The sequence below is a fragment of the Thermoascus crustaceus genome (assembly GCF_041956765.1).
Source record: "Thermoascus crustaceus strain CBS 181.67 unplaced genomic scaffold VTN00scaffold_3, whole genome shotgun sequence".
NCBI lineage: Eukaryota > Fungi > Ascomycota > Eurotiomycetes > Eurotiales > Thermoascaceae > Thermoascus > Thermoascus crustaceus.
In genome coordinates, this window is record NW_027192529.1 from 3,020,675 (window position 1) to 3,035,386 (window position 14,712).

General features: G+C 48.2%; 6 protein-coding genes across 6 annotated transcripts; 4 read left to right on the plus strand and 2 right to left on the minus strand.

Moving 5' to 3' along the window:
* Positions 1–1,217: 1,217 nt before the first annotated feature.
* VTN00DRAFT_6283 (uncharacterized protein) lies at positions 1,218–2,423 on the plus strand (the record flags this gene model as incomplete). Its single annotated transcript, XM_069432902.1, has 4 exons — positions 1,218–1,260; positions 1,317–1,399; positions 1,498–2,226; positions 2,280–2,423. The coding sequence occupies 4 exons, from the start codon at positions 1,218–1,220 to the stop codon at positions 2,421–2,423; spliced, it is 999 nt and encodes a 332-aa protein (XP_069288715.1).
* A 2,275-nt stretch (positions 2,424–4,698) lies between these two features.
* On the plus strand, positions 4,699–5,130 carry VTN00DRAFT_6284 (uncharacterized protein; the record flags this gene model as incomplete). Its single annotated transcript, XM_069432903.1, has 1 exon — positions 4,699–5,130. One exon carries the CDS (start codon positions 4,699–4,701, stop codon positions 5,128–5,130), a length of 432 nt encoding a protein of 143 aa, XP_069288716.1.
* Positions 5,131–5,190: 60 nt separating this feature from the next.
* VTN00DRAFT_6285 (uncharacterized protein) lies at positions 5,191–5,564 on the plus strand (the record flags this gene model as incomplete). Its single annotated transcript, XM_069432904.1, has 2 exons — positions 5,191–5,404; positions 5,449–5,564. The coding sequence occupies 2 exons, from the start codon at positions 5,191–5,193 to the stop codon at positions 5,562–5,564; spliced, it is 330 nt and encodes a 109-aa protein (XP_069288717.1).
* An 18-nt stretch (positions 5,565–5,582) lies between these two features.
* On the minus strand, positions 5,583–7,765 carry VTN00DRAFT_6286 (uncharacterized protein; the record flags this gene model as incomplete). Its single annotated transcript, XM_069432905.1, has 2 exons — positions 5,583–5,792; positions 7,589–7,765. The coding sequence occupies 2 exons, from the start codon at positions 7,763–7,765 to the stop codon at positions 5,583–5,585; spliced, it is 387 nt and encodes a 128-aa protein (XP_069288718.1).
* Positions 7,766–7,924: 159 nt separating this feature from the next.
* VTN00DRAFT_6287 (uncharacterized protein) lies at positions 7,925–8,505 on the minus strand (the record flags this gene model as incomplete). Its single annotated transcript, XM_069432906.1, has 3 exons — positions 7,925–7,978; positions 8,031–8,107; positions 8,160–8,505. 3 exons carry the CDS (start codon positions 8,503–8,505, stop codon positions 7,925–7,927), a joined length of 477 nt encoding a protein of 158 aa, XP_069288719.1.
* Positions 8,506–11,200: 2,695 nt separating this feature from the next.
* VTN00DRAFT_6288 (uncharacterized protein) lies at positions 11,201–13,733 on the plus strand (the record flags this gene model as incomplete). Its single annotated transcript, XM_069432907.1, has 7 exons — positions 11,201–11,487; positions 11,633–11,723; positions 11,818–11,955; positions 12,015–12,107; positions 12,175–12,294; positions 12,351–12,483; positions 12,544–13,733. The coding sequence occupies 7 exons, from the start codon at positions 11,201–11,203 to the stop codon at positions 13,731–13,733; spliced, it is 2,052 nt and encodes a 683-aa protein (XP_069288720.1).
* Between the last annotated feature and the right edge of the window lie 979 nt (positions 13,734–14,712).

Below are 14,712 nucleotides of genomic sequence, written 5' to 3' on the forward strand. Positions count from 1 at the left end.
ATGTCGTAATATTCCTTTCCTTGCCTATTCAACCGACTCGAGACTGGACTCATTGTCGGGCATATTCAACAGGCACCATTTGGAGATGGCTTAGAACTCTGAAAACACCGATTTCTTCTGTCTGCATAAAGTAGTTCAATCAGCGTACCCATGAGAATGATCAGTGCTATTAAATCCCACCTGCTCTATTTGTCTCTGTGGCTATGTTACTGGTGTGTTTACTATTCATGAATCATATGATCTGGAATAAGCCCTGGGAGGCCGTCCTATTCGGGATACAACGAGGCAGGCGACTTCTAACGGTTGGCACCCAAGCTTCTTCTTCCTTTGCTAATTATCATTTGGTTGTCTTTTCTTGTAACCTCATATGATATCATTAGACCATCAAAATCGCATTTCTCAGTCGATATATCTTACCAATAAATGTTATCCATGTACGAAGTATACCATACTACGCAGTAGACTTTTAAAAGGATCATTAGTAAGTTAGTAGATAAGCTGAAGCTTAACTATCTAAACAACACACCTGCTAACTAGTTACTACTATTTATCCGCATCCTTGCTTAAATTTAATTAGAAATTTAGAAAGGAAAAATTAATCAATTAATTAACCTATATAATAGAACACCATCATTCTTTTCACTGCAGTAGCATAGCCGGGCATATCGTGCGACAGCTGATGTCAGCAGAGTTCCCGTGCCGGTAGATGTCGAATCACATGTTGAAGCCGGATACTTTGTAGCTCCAGGTGACAATATCAGATGATATCAACGTCAATCATTATAAATTTAGAATAGAATAATATGAACGTGAATAGTCTATCTTAATGGAAGATCCGTTCCATTCATTATTGCTAATTATGTCGACTGCGACCGTGTTGATCTGTATAGTAATCGACACTGAGCCTCGGCAAGTCGATCTTCCCACACCAAGCTCCCAGATCCGCGAGTACCTCGTCAAGGCGTTCCGAGGTCTCGGCTTACCTTCAACCACCTGCCAACGCCGGCTGCCCGCGATTCATAAACCGTTCTTCAGGGCTGTGCGGGCGATTGTTTTGGCGGACGAAGTTTTCATTTAGCCCTTGAAGCACATCGCTCACTTCCTAGCAGGATCGTGCTATCTTCGATAAGATTACCTTTTAGCTCTCCCGAGGTCGCCTCAATCCCACCGATTTTGGTATCAGAACATCGCGCACCTGAGCGTATTCAGATATCAATATGCCGTTCAATACAGCTTTAACCAGAAAATTGGGAATTGCAGGTAAGTCTGGCCTGCGTTTTTCATATCGCGTACGCACATGTGAAGACATTTTCCAGTGCCCGTCGTCCAGGGCGGAATGCAATGGGTTGGATACGCTGAGCTCGCCGCTGCTGTCAGCAATGCTGGTGGTCTGGGAATTGTAAGTTTGTCCCCATCATTACCTGAGAGCTCCTCAAAGCAAAGCCTGATACAAGGTCAAACAGCACCCATGTACAATAATACTAACCCCCTTGCAAGATTACAGCTCTCACTCAACCAACTCCCGAAGACCTTCGCAAAGAGATCCGAAAATGTCGCACCATGACAAAAAAGCCTTTTGGTGTAAACTTGACTTTTCTGCCTGCCCTTGTCCCGCCTGACTACGCTGCCTACGCACAGGTGATTGTCGACGAAGGAGTCCGCATCGTTGAGACCGCAGGCAACAGCCCAGGTCCCGTAATCGCGCAGCTTAAGAAGGTGAACACAACAATCTTGCACAAGTGTACTACGATCAGACACGCCAAGAGTGCTGTAAAGCTGGGCGTTGACTTCCTGTCGATTGACGGTTTCGAGTGTGCTGGACACGTTGGAGAGTATGACATTACAAATTTCATCCTTCTGAGTCGTGCGAGGCAAGAGCTGGGGGTTCCATTCATCGCATCTGGTGGATTCGCAGACGGCAACGGTCTCGCTGCGGCCCTGGCTCTTGGTGCAGAGGGGATTAACATGGGTACCCGCTTCATGTGCACGGTCGAGGCTCCCATCCACATTAACGTCAAGAAGGCTATTGTCGATGCACAGGAGACTGATACTGCTCTTGTGCTAAGACGATGGAGGAATACGTCTAGACTCTTCGGCAACAAGGTTGCCTTGGAGGCTCTGAAGGTTGAGAAGGAGAGCAAGACGGGCGACTTCAAGGAGATAGCACCATTTGTCAGCGGCCAGAGGGGTCGCCAGGTATTCCTAAACGGTGACGTCGACTATGGCGTACGTAACATCTCCGCTTGACTTCTGTACTTGAATCTAACATTGTTCTACAGGTCTGGACGGCAGGTCAAGTCATCGGACTTATTCACGATATCCCAACTTGTGCTGAACTAATCTCTCGCATTGAGAGGGAAGCCGTTGAAGCCATGGACAAGACGAGAGCTCTGTACACAGGCGCTCCTCAGAGCAAGCTCTGATTCGGTTACACCATCCTCTTCCAATGTTTGATACCACTCCGTGTTCACCTTAGAGAGAGATCATGGATAGAGATATTATAATCTTGTTTGTCTCTATACACCCCTTTTTGACTTAAGACACCATTTATGTTCTTTCATCGAAGATTTTTGATTCTTGGGACTTGGTATCGATTCCGAGATACCAAGAATTGCTATCTTCATTTTGCTGAATGGCTGTTACTGCGTAGACGCCATAGAACAGGAGATTATACCTGCACAGAGGTCGATGTCTCGTTATGGTATTATTGCAGCATTCTAGAAAGCACCAGTGTGTTAGCTCCGAAAGTTGGAAAGCAGACATATGTCCAAGTAATGAGAACTCATTTCTGTGCAGCAGTATATACTGTCAAATGTGATAGCACTTAGCGATCAATCGTGCCCGTTTATTCCTTTATAACATGTCAAGATGAGCTTTCGTTGTCCAGATCCACTGAGTTGACTGGTCAAATGGCGGACTCCAGCACCCGACAAATTTTTTTACGCCCCAGGCTACGGACATGTACGGAGTAGGAGAGAACGCAACTCGTCATCACGTTCCCGGGATCGTAAGAGGCCGAGGCTTTGACAGAGCTGCAACACTGCTGGCCCGAGGGTGCAGGAATTGGAAGGCATCGAATAAGGCTGTGAACACGGTTCACAAGAGCCTGAGACCAAGGGGAACTCCACGGAGAAGAAAGGTTAAGACGGCGAAAAGAACTTCCATAAAGGGGAAAAGCAGCATGTCGCGAGGCGAGGAGCCTCAAAGGCGGCGCTTGGCCTCATTTGGATGCCCAGCGCGCCGGATACAGGCCGGCCGGATGGGCTCTTGCGGCCCCGCTGATCCTCGCCGTTCTTCGACCGTTCCTGATCTTCACCCGTCTATCGATTCTCCGAGGCTACTATCACTTAAGTTAGTGCTATATATGTCTACAGCGCACTAGTATCGAACGATCTAGATCGATATTCATCATTGTTCATCATGATCATTCATGAATTGTTACAGTAAGTTCTGAGCACCCTTCTTGCGAGTTGATTCTGATTCTGATGCTGACAGCTGCCGTGCTAGACGTGAAGACAGTGTCTGAGGATATGAATAAGCAACGCAAGGATGTTATCCCTGGAGCCCTTTTACGCAGTACGGCGTGAACCCACACCTAGAACAAGAGCCGTCCAGCATCCGCAACCCCTGAGTCAACCCTAAACTAGGCCGGAGCTTGGCGGCTAGTCCATCCCTGGTCCCTACAGCCATCTTCTGGGGAACCCCTTGCCAACGCCGACGCCAGTTCGAGCGATGCAGGTCTGTTTGCGGAGCAGGAGAATCCCTCCTTACGCGGTATTACAGAGTACTCGAGGATTTCAAAGACTCGAGACACCCCTAGCACTTGTCGCGCAGCCCTCGCTTCGCCAAAACGCACCGAACCTGCTTGAATGTCCCGTCGTTTAGGAGAGCGAGTTTTCGAGGCTCGAGCTTTTGACGGTCTCCAATAGTTTCAGTGTTATTGCCTTACTTACAGATTACTCGGGCAAAAGGCGCTCTACTTCGCACAGTACACAGTATACCCGTCTTCTCTGGACTGGTTCTCTCCGTTCGCCCCATTTCTAAAATTTTGCCTCCTTATTTAATTTTAGCCTCACCGGGCGGGAATCTTCTTGGTTTCGTGCTATATGGCTTTCTCGTCCGCGTGTGTGGCCCTCCGGAAGACTCCAATCCAATGATAATTGGTTTTATTTCCCACCTTCAGTCCGGAACCAAGCTTAGCGGCTAGCTCGTTCTTCCAGTAGGGCCGTCGTATGGAGTACGGAGAACGTTATTGTTTTGGCCCTTGGCTCTTGCTGAAGTCAGGCCGGTTCTGAAGATCACTTGTGGCATAGTCGACTGGTCCCTCTTCCCGTCTGGCCTAACTAGACCTTAAAGACAACGCGTCCACGGATCTCATGTACCGTTTAATTTATCTTGTTTCTTGTGCTCTCCTTTTGTGGGTGTCTGCCTGTTATTATTGTTAAACTGGCCTTTGCTCCCCAGAAGCTCTGTCTTCCATCTCTTCGAACTGCGCCTCAGACATTCAGCATTGGCAGCTCACCTCACCTTTCCCCTTTAGAAATCAATCTCACAAACCCCGATTTCGGGGTTCTTTCTTGTTACGATCACTATCCAACACCTGAACCTGACTATCTTTACCTCGCAACGTAAAGATACGCCGTTGAAGACATTCAATTGTATTTGCGTCTATAATCGATTGCTTCGTCCTATAAAACCATGAAGTTCCCCTCGTTCTCCAATCTCTTCCCCTGTATCAAGGGTAGAAAGAAGGCAAAGGACAACACAGCATCGGGCCCGGAATCCAACGAGAATGGAAACGGAAACGAAAACGGAAACGAAAGCCAAAACCAAACCGAATCAAAAGAGGCTGGTCACCAGGAAGGTGAAAAGGAGGAAAAGGAGCCAGAACTTACGAAAGAAACTTCACGAGATACCGACGTCCAAGAACCTGAACGAGCCAAGTCAAAATCCGGGGCCTCCGCAGGTCCTTCGCCTTCGCTTGAGCTGCCAAATTCTCTGTCGAAGGATGGTAGTATGTTGGACGACTTCCAGGCAGGGATCCAGCAACCTGCTCATGGTGGATCTCCTGAGGCCACAAACCAGACCCATGAGAAACAGCATGGGGTGGAGGCTGCTGTGAACCACTAAAACAATGGAGTATAAGTCGCAGAAAAGCTGGAAACGAAGGAGTCCCACGAAGGATTCTAAATGGCCGGAGCTTCTAGCGATCTCCGAAAGCACCAAGCCAGCGGAGTAGTCATCGGCTATCCCTTCGGAATCTGGCTCTTGAAGACCCAGCACCAGAATATCGATAATGCGAATGGTCAGCAAGCGGCTGGCAACAACACAAGATCTCCAAGTCCCTCGTCCTTCGAAGTCATCACAAATTTCCCCCATCAGCCTTTACTCGTCGAAGACGATGGTGTCTCACCATGGAAACACCATAGAGGCTGAACTTGATGCTAGATTGGAGGGACGCAGAAGACGGGGATAATGATTCTTCTGCTATTAAACTACTTCTCACATTTTCTCTGCTGTTTCCTGTGGAGATTTCAGTTCAGATGGCCAATGATATCATATGATCAGAGGCATGCGGGTTGTTAACGTTTAATCTTCAATGTTTGGCGGTATAGTGCTTGTCTATTCATCTGTATTCCCTCCATGGGATATTGTTTCCATTTCTCCTGTTCCCCTATCTTCTCGCCTAATGCTATGTGTATATACACAAAGCCTGTGCTCTCGTGATATATACCAACTTGAGCCATACGTTTAACATGTATGGAAACGGGATACGATCCCCCTTCTGCCCCCTGTGTATCTTTCGATTACGTGACACATCTGTTATCTATCTCTATGATTGAGGAATTTAGCAAAGAGTATCTTACCTTCCATTTGAATTACTACATGTCCATCCGTCTGCGCAGCCCAAGTAACAAGGACATCTCGAATCAACTTTGGTTATTGCGGTGACCGACCACCGTCGTGACATGTAAACATCGTTTTTCCCTTCCCAATAAGAAAATACACGACATAGCCTGGTAAGTCCCCACGATAAGTCACTTCATCTGCAGTATGCTTCGAGGGGGAGTAAAAGTAGTGTTAGACCCTGCTATACTGAACCAGCAAAACCTGCAGCTCGAATCCACTCCCGCGTTTCTCCTACCCTCCCCCCAAACCAGTGAGGAAAAGAGGAAGTACATCATTCCACGCGAACACCACCGCAAAGTGCATCTCCCCCTCTCTCTCTTTTTTGTTCCAAGCTTTTCTTTCAAAGCGACGTTTTACAGTAGACCCGCGGTGGGCGGGTTTTCCCGACTAGGCTACGTTTTGTATTGTTTGAATGTCAAATCGACCCTTCACAGTGCTGTACTTCCGTATTATCATTAGGTAGTGAAGTGATGCACATTGCAGTGGCCGCTTAAGGATCCTACATAAGTACCTAAGGTAATTTCGGCGCCTAGGCACTGTACGTGTACATACGGAGTACAGCACGGAGTCATTGTTGTTCACACCTTATGTTAGGTACCTAAGGTTAGGTAGGTAGGTAGGTGGGTAGCAATGCATGTGCGCTGCGTTGTATCTGGTCATCCGGGTATCCCTTGCTGCCTGCATAATGTATATAGACTGCAACTGCAACGTCGTGGGGTTGGGTACCTTACAGTGGTAGAGACCAGCCCGATATCCCCAGGTTATGGCTCCCGATCAGCCAGGCTGCAAGTTATCAGTGTCTGGCTACCTAAGGTATCGGGGCATCTACTGCGTTCTCAGAACGAAAAGGGAAGTAAACGTTCCATGGAAATGTCGTTGGGCCCGACGACCGGAGATGGGATGAAAGGAGAGGAGAGATGAGAACGCCAGTCAGTATATTCTATTATGGGGCGGAATCATGGTCGTTGAATAGAGTAGATGGTGTAGTTATAGATTCTGGAGCTTTTATTCTTCATTTGGGTGGTTAGCGTTGTGGCGTGGTATAGATTGTCCATAGACTTTATATATATTTTACCAGTATATCAGTGGGACATCTATCTACACAGCTACCACAACAATGACAACAGCATATAAAACAGAAGTACGAGGAAATACAACAACGGAAAATAAAATCGCTATTCGAATGCACATTATTCAACCCGTGCTCCACACAGACATACGTAGCTAGCAAGGATGAATGAAGAAAAAGCGACTTCGATCTCCGCCCGACGACGCATGACATATATACATACCTACAACACTCCTGTCAAGGGACCTCGGTTGTTGTGCATTCTTTGTCACGATAAATGAGTTGTCTATGTATCCCCGGGGAGTATTGTTGAAATAGATCCGTAGACCAGATGCTGCTGTGGAGGAAAGCTACAGCCTATGTAGGGAGATAAAGCACTGTTGCTATCCTTAGACGGAATCACATATGAAGCTGTGTAAGATATCAGGCTCAAATGTGAATATGCGGGGGTCTAAATGAGGAGGGCTTCATACTGCTGAGGGTAGGACGATGTTAAGGGCCAATGTCAAGAGATATCGTGGCTTACTGGACTAGCAGAAAAAAACGCAATGATTACTATAAGGTCAGGATGAATGCAACTCTAAGTCAATTAAAAATCACTAGGCTAACATGATTGCTAGATGCTTCTATGCCAATAAAACGCCTGCCTTGGGGCGTGACCGACAAGGTCGAGCGCGGGACAAGACAGAGGAAATGACAGACACACAATCTGAGAGGCTCGAATAACAAAGACACTAGATCAAATTCGCAGTCTTCTTGCTCGGAGGCTGCCACAGCAGTACACATTAAGATACAAAATTGTCAACAGGTTTCAGGTCTATCGTTCATCAGATTGCAGACCCCCATGTTGCTTCCACCTTGAACTCCTCCGCCTATCCTCCGAAATATACACCCAGAGAGAATTGAGTTGCTGGAGCGAAATCGGAAGGACTGATGAGAGGCGATTTACAGAAGAGAGCCGAGAGCAATGCAAGGAAGACCAACTCCAACGAGACCGGTCTGTGTGAACTGTTAGCATTGTTATTTCTCGAGGGATTGAAGGGTTACTTACAGCTTCGGAGGGGGAGTCCTGGCAACAAGCAATGTTCTGCTGGCACTCCTTGTTGACAAGGTCGTTGAGGAGGAGCACTGTATGACATTAGCTGGGCTCTATATAATTGAGCTGATAATGGACACTTACCGTTGATGTCGAGCTTGGAGCACTGGTCGAAGAGACCGAGACCCTGGGTAGAGCCACCGTTGCCAATGAGGCTGCTGAGAGCACCACCCAGGATACCGCTGTTGGCATTGGTGGTGTCGCCGGCGTAGCTGGCCTTCTGGCAGCAGGAGAGCTGGGTGTGATCACCGCAGCGGTGCTGGGCCTGCTGCACAGTGACATCGTTCTTCACAGGGAAGCGGACGTTGCCATTGTCGTGGTTGCCAACACCGTTAGCGTTGCCAGCACCACCGGCGTTAGGGCCGAGGCTAGGGAGAGCAGCCACAGAGGTGGCGAGGGCGAGGACAACGGTGGTCAGAGAGAACTGCATTGTGACTGTGTGGGATCGGTTTTGAACGAGAGTTTTTAGGCTCCGAACGTTTGAGATTGGCTCGAGAAGCGAAGACTGGAGAAGACTGTCTTTGAAGTGAAGAGAGAATGAGTGATTGCTGTTGCTGATGATGGATCGATCAGGGCCATGGGAATACAGGTTTATATAGACAAAGGTGGCGGTCTGTGAGCACCAGCTTTCCTAGCCTAAGGGGCCCAAGGGAGGCGTAGGTTTCCGAAGATGGGAGGGCATGAACATGCTGGAATGCAGCATTCAAGGCAAAGGGACATATCTTGTTAGCCCTGCCGTTCTGCAGGGCCTTCCTCGATAGGCCCCTGGCATGGCGATCGCTATGTACCTGCTACCTTCCGCGCTCAGAGGTGTGAGATGTCGAAACACAGGATGCAGACCCGCTCAATGGCATTCCATTCCACAGACAGAGAACCCGGAGCACCTGTGACTGTCATTGGCCCATCTCAAAAATCAAAGTTAGGTCAAACTCCACGAAAATATTAAAAAAAAATGGCTACCCATCTGGTCCTCGTGAGAGAAATTCTAGCCGTCTTAGTCGTCCGCAGCCTGTAGTGACTGCTCGGGATCCCCATTCTATTGGAGTTGAAATGACAAGGTACAGATAAAGGAATCAAATATTGTCCCCAGGGACTCCAGGAACACTGGGTCCCTCACTGGGCGCATCAATATGGACACTGCAGCATGCAACAATTGCTTGAACTGGGGCTGTTCATAATATCACGTCGAAGGACGCCTCGGGTATAGTAATTGTAGAAACTGATTTCTAGGTATGCAAATTCCAAAAGTAGGTAGATTGATCCCCGCTGGAGCCAAGGGGCCCGATTTCTTCACCCAGGGTTGTTTGACACCCTTGACGCTTAGGGTACAGAGTGATGGCTGACTGCCTAGTGTGCAGACATCAAACATAGGTAGCTGGATCATAGATCCAATTGGGAAGAAGAGACTGCTGAGTAAGAAGGAGGAAATCAGAGAGGGCTTGCAGAATGATATCCACCTGCAAGGGCGCAGAGACTCCAGCCTTAGCTGGGGCACAGAACAAGGGACAGCAGTGATGGCTGCCAGAAAGATTTGAAATCCCATTATCGGAGAATCTGTACAAAGAATTCATCTCATGCAGAGAACGCAAGGAACTAGCAGCAAAACAATGAGGCGTTCGCAGGTCCGCTGCATCTCGTGTTGTTGAGGCTCTCTCCGTCGGTTGTCTTTCCGGGACACGCGTTCGTCGACCAGCTTAGTCAGCTCCCGGAGCAAGGCGCAGAGGGCCGACGATTCCGGGCCTCCTCACATGCAGGACGACAAATGATGCTTCTCTAGTGTACTGCGTACAGACTGTTATTATGATGACTATTGCCTAGAGGAGCTGAAGACCTCTTGGACCTGCATACGTGCATGATTGCGTTTTCAAGGCGGACGTGCGGTGTGTGAGGACCTGTTTCCGCAAAAACACGAGCTAGAACCATGGGTTACAAGATGTAGCTGTCCCTAGGTGGCTATATCTGGAGAATCCTTGCAGGAGAAGTCCTTACTGTCCTCCTCGATTCCAGGTCTGGGACATTTTGCAGATCCTACAAGTGGTGAGGAGTTAAGAACGCCTTCTCGACTCCTGGCAACACTTTACATCCCCTCTCTGTTGGAAATGGCAACATGAATACGGAATACTCTCTCGAAGTGACTACTATTAACGCTCAACCTGCAAGTACACGTTCACGGCGGCAGCCCCTTTCGGGACACTGTCGAGGGTTAGGGCCTACTACATCATGTGACGATCCTCGGCTCTGCCAGGAAGAACAATACCCGCGGGAGTCTCTCCCCGCAAAGCCAGCGCGGGGAGAAGAGCCATCGACCAGTTACCGTTCGCCGCGCCTGCTCGGAACTCGGGTGATGGGCTAAGTCGTGAGCCCAGCGTTGGATTCGGCCCTAACCAAAGTCCACCAGCGCTCGCTTCCACCAGTCACAGTCCCTGGAATTGCAATCTCGAAATTGGATTTCGAGATCAGGACTGATTTCCGAGATGGATGCCGGCCCATTATTCGGCAATAGATGAGGGGCCGCATTTCGAGATGGCGTTCAGCACTAGGTAACGAGCTCCGAAGCGCCCCCCAGCTTTCTTCATTCCCTTCCACTCTGTACTCTGCTCCTTGTTCCTTTCCTATATTGTCTTATGTTGTTTTTCCAGCCTATAGCCTTTGAGTATGTGAATCTGCACCCTCTCTCTTCCCATTGACTCAGACACAAGAGTAATAGAAAATCGGTCATATTTCAATAGCCGCGCACAGCCTGCAGTCGGATCCTCACCGCAAAGGTAATAGTCTTCAACTCTTATCGTGCCGAGCAAGTCCTGAGAAAAGTATATGTGACTCTGTGAAATTCTGTGAATTGCAGCCTGTCTTCATCTGATGCCAATTCTTGTGTAACCTTTGTCCGCTGGGCGCTGTCGTCCACTGATCCGCCTTTTCGTGGGCTGCCATCGTGAATAGATCTAGTTATCTTGGTATCTATTTATCGAGCTTCAGATTCCATTTAGTCGGGAAAATATTTGTTCATCTAACTAACATATAAATTGTTATGCAAAGGTTACCCACAATACAACGATAGTACTTGGTCAGAGTCCAGACCAAACTACTTAGTAGTACCATTCTTGACAGTTACCTCTATAGTTGCGATGATACGATCGCAGCTCGCTAGCGTTCGACGTCTTCCACGCTTTCTACACCGTGGTGGCGCTGCACAGCACCCAGAGAGACAGGTGTCGACTCAACCCCATATCTCAAGAGCACACAGCACGTCCATCTCTAGGTATGGATATCGAGCATCTGGTGCGCATTTGCACCCAGCCGTATCTACATTGAGCCATGGACAACGAAGCTTCTCTTCGACGAGTAGAAAGGCTGCTGTTGAGGGTGTCGGGCAAGGGACCGGAGAACTGAACGTTATAGATCACCGCTATGAGTAAGTCTGTTGAGTCCGTTCTCGGCTGAAACATGCAAGATGTCTAATTAGGCTCTATTTTGATTTTCAACTTGTGTTCCACATCTATCTTCTTGAGCCTTTCTCTATCGTTGATATTAAATTAGCCTGTGACTGACTGCCTCAGCGCTCTTGTGGTCGGTGCTGGCGGAGCTGGCCTGATGGCAGCAGTGTGTCTAGCGCAGAGTGGTCTTGAGACGGCCTGCATATCGAAATTGGTAGGCTTGTCGTTCAGTTTGGTGTTCATATTAACACCTTGACTTTGATTTCCTTTACGTGTCTCTTCCAAGAGTGAACCGCTGACATGTACAGTTTCCCACGAGATCCCATACTGTTGCCGCACAAGGCGGTATCAATGCTGCTCTCGGTAACATGACCGAAGACGACTGGCGTTGGCATATGTATGACACGGTCAAGGGGTCAGACTGGTTGGGAGATCAGGACGCCATTGTATGTCCTGGCATAGTCGTAACGAAACATTTTTAGCAAGGATCGACTAACAAATATAGCATTACATGTGCAAAGAAGCTCCTCAAGCAATTCGTGAACTAGAAGGATATGGAATGCCGTTCTCAAGGACAGCAGATGGCAAGATTTACCAGGTTCGTTTGCCATTGGCAATTATATCTTCGTGGCACTCAGGAATCGACTGATATCTCGTCTGTTTAGCGGCCAATAGGCGGCCAGTCCCTGAAGTACGGAACTGGTGGTCAAGCCTACAGGACTGCTTGCGCTGCAGATCGTACGGGTCACGCGTTGCTACATACCCTCTATGGCCAGTCTCTAAAAGTGGGATACTGTGTATAATGACTTGACTAGAAGAAAAGCACTAATCCAATGACCAGCACAATTGTAACTTTTTCATCGAGTTCTTTGCATTGGATCTTATGATGGTGGACGGAGCTTGCGTCGGAGTGACTGCACTTGATATGGAAACCGGAACACTGCACCGTCTTTTTAGTAAAGACACTATTCTGGGTGAGTATGCAAATATTAAACTATTTATCAGCTTCTCACTAATGATTGACATCGCAACAGCTACCGGTGGCTATGGACGGTCTTACTTTTCGTGTACTTCGGCCCATACAAGTACGGGTGACGGATGCGCCATGGCGGCAAGAGTGGGGCTTCCCCTTCAAGATATGGAGTTTGTCCAGTTTCACCCCAGTGGTATATATGGCGCTGGTGTCTTGATCACCGAAGGTGCTCGCGGCGAGGGAGGCTACTTGCTCAACTCAGAGGGAGAGCGCTTCATGGAGAGATACGCCCCAACGGCCAGAGACCTGGCTAGCCGTGATGTTGTTGCGCGATCTATGAACATGGAGATTCGAGAAGGCCGAGGTGTTGGTCCAGAAAAGGATCATATCTACCTTCAGTTGTCTCACCTTCCCAAAGAACTCATTCTGGAACGATTGCCCGGGATTGCAGAAACTGCCTCTATCTTTTCCGGAATCGACATAACAAAGGAACCGATCCCTGTTATTCCCACAGTGCACTACTGTATGGGTGGTATCCCGACAAACTACAAGGGCCAAGTACTGGACGTGGACACATCCACAGGCGCTGAAAGGTTTGTACCTGGTCTCTACGCTATAGGCGAAGCAGCTTGCGTGAGCGTTCACGGCGCAAATAGACTGGGAGCGAACTCCCTCCTTGATTTGGTGGTCTTCGGTCGCGCGAGTGCACTGCACATTTCTGAGAACAACGAAAAAGGGACACCACACAGGCCTGCCCCGACAGACATCGGCATGTCCTCATTTAAAGACATGGAAAAATTACGCATGTCGGACGGCACCAAACTAACCGCTCAGTTGCGCACGGATATGCAAAAGGCAATGCAATCTGACGTTGCGGTCTTCCGTACCGAGGAAGCGCTTGCAACAGGCCTCGCCCGGGTTCAAGAAGTCGAGCGGGCTTTCCGCGACGATGTCTGCGTCAAGGACAAGTCGTTGATCTGGAACTCGGACCTGATCGAGACACTGGAGATGCGGAACCTGCTCACTTGTGCAGCGCAGACGGCCAAGGCGGCGTTGGAGAGAAAAGAGAGTCGTGGCAGCCATGCACGGGAGGACTACCCCGAGAGAGACGATGAGAAGTACATGAAGCATAGCTTGACGTGGCAGTCGAGAGAGGCGGAGGATATCAAGGTCGGATATCGGGATGTTATCCAGGAGACGCTTGACCAGGAGGAATGTCCTTCGGTTCCGGCAAAGAAGAGAACGTACTGATGGAATACTGAAAACTCATTTTCATCCCGCGGAACGCTTACAGCTGTTGAGAATATTATATACGGAAGGATCTAGTTAGTCCGCGACAGGATTTCTGGCTGTAACGACGGTCTTGGATATATACATCTACGATCTGCTACATACTACACTGCATGTACAAAGCATACCATATTTAAGTACATATAAGCGAATGCCTAAGTTCAGTGATCTGCTCATCCATGTACATACTGAAATCTAACAAGGTTATGGGGTTATTGGCTTCCTGCATGATGAGTAGTTAACTAGTTAACGTAATCCACGGCCGAGCCGCGAATACGACCGAACCGCGGATTTTCGCCGCACCCCCAAATCAACATTCTTCAACGTGTCATTTTTCATCATTTTCATATAAAATGCCTTTATCTAAGGAAGCTTGCATGCAAATGGCTATTACCGCATGAAAATATAAAAAAGTCAGATCAAAATTGAAAGCTGCTAAGATATTTGGTGTATCTGAAAGCACCCTTCGCGAGTGGCTTGCTGGCATCAAACCACAATCAGAAATATGCACTAATGGCCATAAATTGACTGCTATTGAAGAAGAATCTCTTGTCAAGCGACTGCTAGATGCAGATAAACAAGGCTTTTCAATTCGGCCAGAGTTTCTGCGTGGAATGGCACAAATTTTACTTTGTGAATGTACACAAGATTCTACTGCAGTCCTTGGAGTCAACTGGGCCTATTCTTTTACAAAATGCTGTCCTGAACTATGTACAAGATATAATTGAAGGATTACATACCAGCATGTGAAGCAGGAGGATCCACAAGTTATAAAACAGTGGTTTGAAGTTGTATATGCCACCATTCAAGAGCACGGCATACATGAAGATGATATTTGGAACTTTGATGAAACTGGCTTTGCAATAGGACTCTGTACAACATCCGTGAAAGACCTCATACAGTTATCCAGGGAAATTGTGAATGGGTCACAATCATTGAA